Source organism: Triturus cristatus, chromosome 8 (assembly GCF_964204655.1).
Source record: "Triturus cristatus chromosome 8, aTriCri1.1, whole genome shotgun sequence".
Taxonomy (NCBI): Eukaryota; Metazoa; Chordata; class Amphibia; order Caudata; family Salamandridae; genus Triturus; species Triturus cristatus.
In genome coordinates this window covers 1,583,435,287-1,583,441,944 of record NC_140591.1, presented here as the reverse complement: position 1 = coordinate 1,583,441,944, position 6,658 = coordinate 1,583,435,287, and the positions used below count along the sequence as shown (strand labels likewise).

The window sequence follows — 6,658 nt, the reverse complement described above, 5'->3', positions numbered from 1 at the left end:
GCATTAGAACATGGTTGGGTGATGGGCTGATCTGAAAGCTTCTACCTAGCTTCCAGCCTACCAGGGGAATGCCAGAGTGGCAGAATGACCACCCTGATCCTGCCCAAAAATATAACAAATGTTGAATACTAAACAACCCATAGAGTCCCCCCACCCCGAACAGCCCCAATTTCCATCAAACGTTCTATGGTAGCCCATATTCTGTTATTCGGTCCTTTCCATTCCAGCCAGATTCAGTGTCTGCTCTAGCTAGACCTGCCCTGACACAATCTCAAGCAACTTAATCCCCACAAACAGCAGGATTTCCTATACACCCCAACCCTGGTAGCCTGACAAGCAATCCACAAAGAATTCTGAGATTCCTCATAGATTTCTAGTTGCCCAGTTATGTATTACTATCATTGAGAGCCATGAGCCTGAATAACCATAGTCAAAATATGGTTATTCACTGCTCAGTGAATCTAAGTGACAGACTCACCCACCTGCTTCATCCTCTCTCGGGTCTCCACAGATCCAAGGGAAGCGAAAAAACATGTCTTATGTGCTGGCTGCGCCAAGCACTTGACTTCCGTAAATGACGTGGTGATGGTCTTATAAAATGGGTGCAAATTCAAGGAGCACTGTTTGAAGAGCCATGCAAGGATTGGAGCAATTAAAGCATTGGTGTATTATTCTACCTTTAATATAATTTTTATTTTTCAGCCATGAAACAAGACAACAACAAATGATAAATTCACCAAAAAATTGCCTGACTGCCAAAATCAGCAATAACATCTTATCATAAAGCACTAGCCTTATTGCACAGATTCAATAGGAGCAATGCCGCTCCGAATCCACAGCTAACCATACCAAAGATGAATATGCTAGATAGCGACAGACTCGGGACAAAGAATAAGAGAGAAAAGAAGACACTGTATTTCACTACTCAAATTTGTCACTCAGCTGTCCACTGACGTCTACTGGTTTATAGCTGATATCTAAAGAGATGATATATATCCTCAGTATTTTATTGATTGGTTACTGTGTTTAATACTTGTCTTGTTAAATATGGGTTTTGTAAATATGATTACTTTTGTGTTTTAGAGTTTTTACATAGGAACTATATGTGATAGCTAATATTGCCTTTTTTGTCAGTCCCTTTTTTCTTTCTTCTCATAAGTCTTATAAAGAATTGTTCTGTGTCAAGTTTGTATGTGATGTTGTTACATATGTAATCTAATTGGTTTTGTTTGTATTAGTGACTGTACAGTGTATAGATTTGTAAGTTTTTAGTCTTCTGTGCCTTTCTAGGGTCAATGAGTCTTATTATGTGATTGGGCCTGGATTTTATTCCTTCGTAGTTCAATATGTATATTAATGTAGTTGTGTCATAATGTTTTATATGTAGTGTTTGTATGTCAATTTCTATGTATGTTGACTGTTTATGTATTTATGTGATTGATTTCAGCCCTGATGAAGTTCCAGGAGTGGTTTGGAACAAAACGCGTTGGCTGGATTGCTTTTTTACGTATTCGAAGATTAACATATAAAGGATTCTTTTTGCAGAATATTCAAGATTGGACTTTTCTTCCTGGTGCACCTACCTATATAAAACAAGTCTGGGATCTGTCAAACAGTGGCACTAAAATGCGGCAAGTGCCGGAGGATTTGTGCACATGGCCTCGGATTACTAATGAACTGAAACGTCAGGTGCAGCCTAGATAGTCCATCACCTGGCCCTGTCTTCCAATTATATGATTACATTCTGTCCCTTCATGTGCCATGGTGATCAATGCAGCGAGAGGTACCAAGAGCAATGCCTGGGGTACAAATTATGGAGCAGTAGCCAACCCTGGCTACTTCAAATTGCCAGCCATGGGCAAAGACAAGAACATCTAAATCCCTGTGTCTTTCCATCTCAGGAGCACACAAGAGATTCCCCCATGTACACAAAGATCACACACTACCTGCGGAAATGCCCTCACTTGTTGGTCAATCATTTCAACACAGTAGTATGCCCCCTCTATTTCCAACCAGGGACTTGGAAAAATTTGCTCTCTCTGGCTAACATTTCAGACATATGTCCCAACCCAACCTGTCCTCTTAGCCAAGCAATAAAATGGTGCAACCATCAAAGGGCTCACATGGAGCATCCTCTCTGCTGTGCCCCTTTCACACTTTCATGATGGAGTTGAGGCTGTCAGTGGGTAGGAAGACACCCTTCACATCCACGGTACATAACTGTGTACAAACGTACACACTGGCTCTGCTTCTCATTGGCCATGGTCATGCCCCAGGTAAGGTGCACACTGACATTTCTTTACTCTCCGGGAGCATGTGTCTTTGATACTAGCACTAACAAAGGGTTTGATCTCTTGTAAAAATAGAAACTAACATGCTGTGGGTAAATGAAGCTGAGAAGGAAGAGTCCTAGGGTGATGTAGATAGCCTGGGATTTGATATGTCCACTCCCAATCTGGAAGTGTTGGCCTGAGTAGGCTTCTGCTGCTGTCCCTGTTGGTGCACAGGTAGCTGGCTTCCACCTTTCACATGGTTTGACAGTGCATGATACCAGGCAGGCTGCACAAGCCTTTAGCTTGGAGTGTTATGCGCGGGTCCTCATTTGGTTACCATTGTATGCCATACCTTTGAGTTTTAGTTCTTGAGTCCAAGGGGGCAGCAGAGGTTTCTTTTCAAGGAATCTTTCTTGGAAAGTGGGAGGCTCAGTGGTTTCACTCCTAGTTTTGCTGGCCTCCAGTTACACTGAGCAGGGTTTCTGTGATGTATCTGGTCACTGGAGTAAGAAGAAAGGAGAATGTTTACAGACAGCCTTCTTCATGGGTGATCTGGCAGTGTTGTTTTAAATTTTTTATTTTACATTGTTTCCTGAACAACATTACAGCACAACACCAGCATTGCAATATCACCTTCAGCATCTCGTATTTACCTCCTCGCCCCCACCCACCATCATTCATAAATCATGAGATTCTCAAACTGTATTACTGAGGAGTAATCTGATAGTGTTGATCTTAGCGTATGATTAGCTGAATTTGAATTTCCATATGGTTTGCTCACAGGTGCACCTCATAGTAGAAGGCAATCATTACTGTCTACCATATTTAACTTTCTTTTAGGAAAAAATGTTTGGGGAACCTCTATCAGCAGAACTGAGAATGCCTTTCGACACCTAGAATTGTATGTATGTAGATATATATGTTGATGGTATTTCTGTAGCATGAACCTAACTAAAAGGCAGCGGAGCGCTGTAAAGGGTCAAAGACAAGCATAAAGGCAACGAGTGATAGAACAGGTAGAATTGTGTGCGATTAATGCATTGTGATGTAGTGTTCCTTAAAGAGATGCATATTCAACTGTTTTCTACATTGGAGTAGTGTTAGGGCGGTACTGATGGAAACGGGGATGTTGTTCAAAATCCTAGGTGCAAAAATGAAAAAGTTTCTTGTATTGTTTTGAGCTTTTCACACTTCTTAGTCTGCAGTCTGATGGTGTCTTGGCTGTGGGTGCGACGAGACCCACAGGAGATGCTGAACTTGTCTGCAAGGAAAGCTGGGGTGTTGGTTGTGATGACTTTGTAAAGGATACAGGTGGTTTTGAAGATGGAGCGGGCTGGCAAGAGGGGGGAATGGAATTCAATCAGGATGGAGGTGATGTGATCATACTTCTTCAGGCCTTGAACGAGATTTGCCATTAGTTATACATTGTTCCTAATTCCAAATCAATTGTGGTTTTTACATTTGGATGAACAAATAATTTTTGTCCCACATTGCCGCCGTGTTCCAGCTTTCTAAGAAACTCAGAGTTGGCCATTGTATGTTGTACAACTGGTGAATGTGACTATTTAATACATTGGCATTAGCATTAGAATTAGAAAAGCCAATAGCGGTGCCATCCATCTTGAAAGTCTATTTGTTATACTTTCAACATGGCTGCCATATTCTGTGACATAACACACAACAGCTTGATGAAAGATGGTAGCCTTGAAAGAGTAGAAAATATTATTTGATACTTTAAAATGGTAGCCATATTGCATGACGCAATGTGATGTGCCAAATTTTGATGTGAAGCAATGTGGTGTCCATCGTGATAGTATGAAAACATTATTTTCTATACTTTCAAGCTGAAAAAAAATAGTTTACTCACATCAGCACTGAAAGGGTGCAACTCAGCTTACCAAAAGCAAGGATAATGAAGAAACGCTCAAAGTGTGAGACAAACACAAGATCAGGGAGGCGCGTCATCCAATAAAGTGCAGGAAACTGATACATACAAGAAAGCCACCTAATCTTGAGCAAAGTGCTGACTAAAACCCAAGCTATGTAGTATTGTAATGCTATCTCTACTGAGGATGGAAAATGATGCTAAACATAGGTGGATTAGAGATGAAAAAATTGATTACACTAAATACAGAATCAAAATGTCTCCTGATCCTTGGACCTGTCAATCCACTACTAAACTAATATTGTCTTGAGCTAGGTGAATCTGTGTGGGCCTAAAGAGAATAGCACTTTGAAGCGTCTAGGTTTATTGTAACTAGATCCCTGCCATATAGTGATCTCTTTCTATTTTCTTCTTATTGGCAGATAGAGGCCTGAATTATTGAAAAATGGCTGAGGAGCATCTAGAGGATTACCATTTCCAGCTGGAGAAAGGAGACTTCTTCTCAGTGGAATCCACGCTCAGTACCTACCAGTGTGCCGAGGGAGAAAACAACAGGGAAAGAAGTGACAATTCAGATCAGTGGCTGGTAGACTCACAAGGGGACAAGTCTGGATTACTTAGTGTACCATGTCTCTTCATGAGCTTTGATAACGGAAGCAGCTTCAAGCACAAAAAGCTTCTCAAAGGGCACAGGAAAATCCACTCAAAAGATAGTTCATTGAAGCCATACACATGCCTCAAATGTGGAAAGCGATACAAGTATGAAAAGCATTTGATACGTCACTTGCTTGCACACACAAAAGAGAAACCATTCTCTTGCACTAAGTGTGGGAAGAAGTTCAGACGAAGTTCAAATCTAAGTCTACACGAGAGAATGCATCCTAGAGAATGTCCATACACCTGCGAAGAGTGCGGAAAATGCTTCTCCTCCTGCTCATCTTTGAAGGAACATCAAAAGTCCAGTTCTGGGGAGCGTCTCTACTCCTGTCTGGAGTGTAATAAGAGCTTCAACCGCCTCTCTTGTTTCCGAGTTCACCGGAAGAGCCATCCAAGGGATGGTCCTTACCCCTGCCTTGAGTGTGGAAAGAACTTCAAACGACGCCCCAACCTCAGAGTGCACCAGAGGATCCACTCTGGGGAGCGCCCATACCATTGTGGGGTGTGTGGGAAGAGATTTGGGCAGCGTAACACACTTAATGTGCACCAGAGGATCCACTCTGGGGAGCGGCCCTACGCTTGCAACGATTGTGGCAAGAGTTTCAGCAAGAGCTCCCACCTCAGTGTACACCAGAGAATCCACTCTGGGGAACGGCCGCATCATTGTCTGGAGTGTGGTAAAAGTTTCCCTTGGCGCTCCTCACTCAGGGTTCACCAAAGGATACATTCTGGGGAGCGCCTCTTCCCATGCCTGCAGTGTAGCAAGAAGTTCACCCAACTCTCTACTCTCAACGTACACCAGAAAATTCACTCTGGAGAGCGCCCATTTCCCTGCCCCGACTGTGGGAAGAGATTCACGCGCCGCTTCCACCTCAGTGTACACTACAGGATCCACTCTGGGGAGCGTCCGTACCCTTGCCTCGAGTGCGGGAAGAGCTTCACCCGGCTCTCCTGTCTCAATGTGCATCAGAGAATACATTCTGGGGAGCGTCCCTATGACTGCGTGGAATGTGGGAAAAGCTTCCGTCAAAGCCACGTTCTGAAAACACACCAAAGAAAGCTTCATGTCATGTAAGAAACACACTGAGCACCAATTCAGCAGTTTAAAAAAACAACTTCTCTAAAACAACATGATGATTCGAAGCTGAAAAATAACCAAACATATATATTTGTGCTCATAGAATAAAAATTAAATGTAAATAACATATTTTCTGTGATTTTAAGTCTTCACTTTCAAACCTCTAGAGTTATGCTGCTGGATCACATTACCTCAGACCTCTCCAGTCATTGCCTACAATGAGCCCTTCTAGTGAACCAACCTTGAGTTATCACCAGTGTAGTGTCTTGACTCGGCAGGGTTGAACTGAAGCAAGAGAATGTAAGAAAGGCCTTTTGTGGCTATGTTATCGTGCAAGGCTATGAGACTGGATGTTTGAATAGAATATTAAAACTTTTGAGAATAGACTTCTGTGCGCCATCGGGCGAGGCGGCACAGAATGACCACACCAATTTAAAGAGCAAAAAGCCTCTTTATTAGGATGGGTATGCATCTGAAACTTATATACATTGCAGCATATGTCGAATTACCCCATATCACTAATGCAATGGGCAAACTAGCCCTTCCCACCTTTAAGCCGTACCCCAACATGAACAAACACAGAGCAAACAATTCTTACCTTTCTCAACATCGCCCTATCATCTCATTCACCGTCCTTTCACACGTGCCCAAACCATCGCTCCCCTGTACTCCCTCTGGCAAGGTCTGCCCTGCCAGGCTCCACCCTTCCGGCCCATTTTGTGATCCCTGTGCTTTTATGCCACTTGTCCTAAGCGACAAATTAGG

General features: G+C 42.8%; 1 protein-coding gene across 1 annotated transcript; it reads left to right on the top strand.

The window, feature by feature from the left end:
• Window positions 1-4,603: 4,603 nt before the first annotated feature.
• Window positions 4,604-5,890, top strand: LOC146806247 (uncharacterized). Its single transcript, XM_085623919.1, has one exon. It carries the CDS (start codon window positions 4,604-4,606, stop codon window positions 5,888-5,890), a length of 1,287 nt encoding a protein of 428 aa, XP_085480045.1.
• Window positions 5,891-6,658: the final 768 nt, after the last annotated feature.

Bases quoted from the DNA above. Each gene is read 5' to 3' on its own strand.
- LOC146806247 (XM_085623919.1), top strand. From the start codon at position 4,604: ATGGCTGAGGAGCATCTAGAGGATTACCATTTCCAGCTGGAGAAAGGA.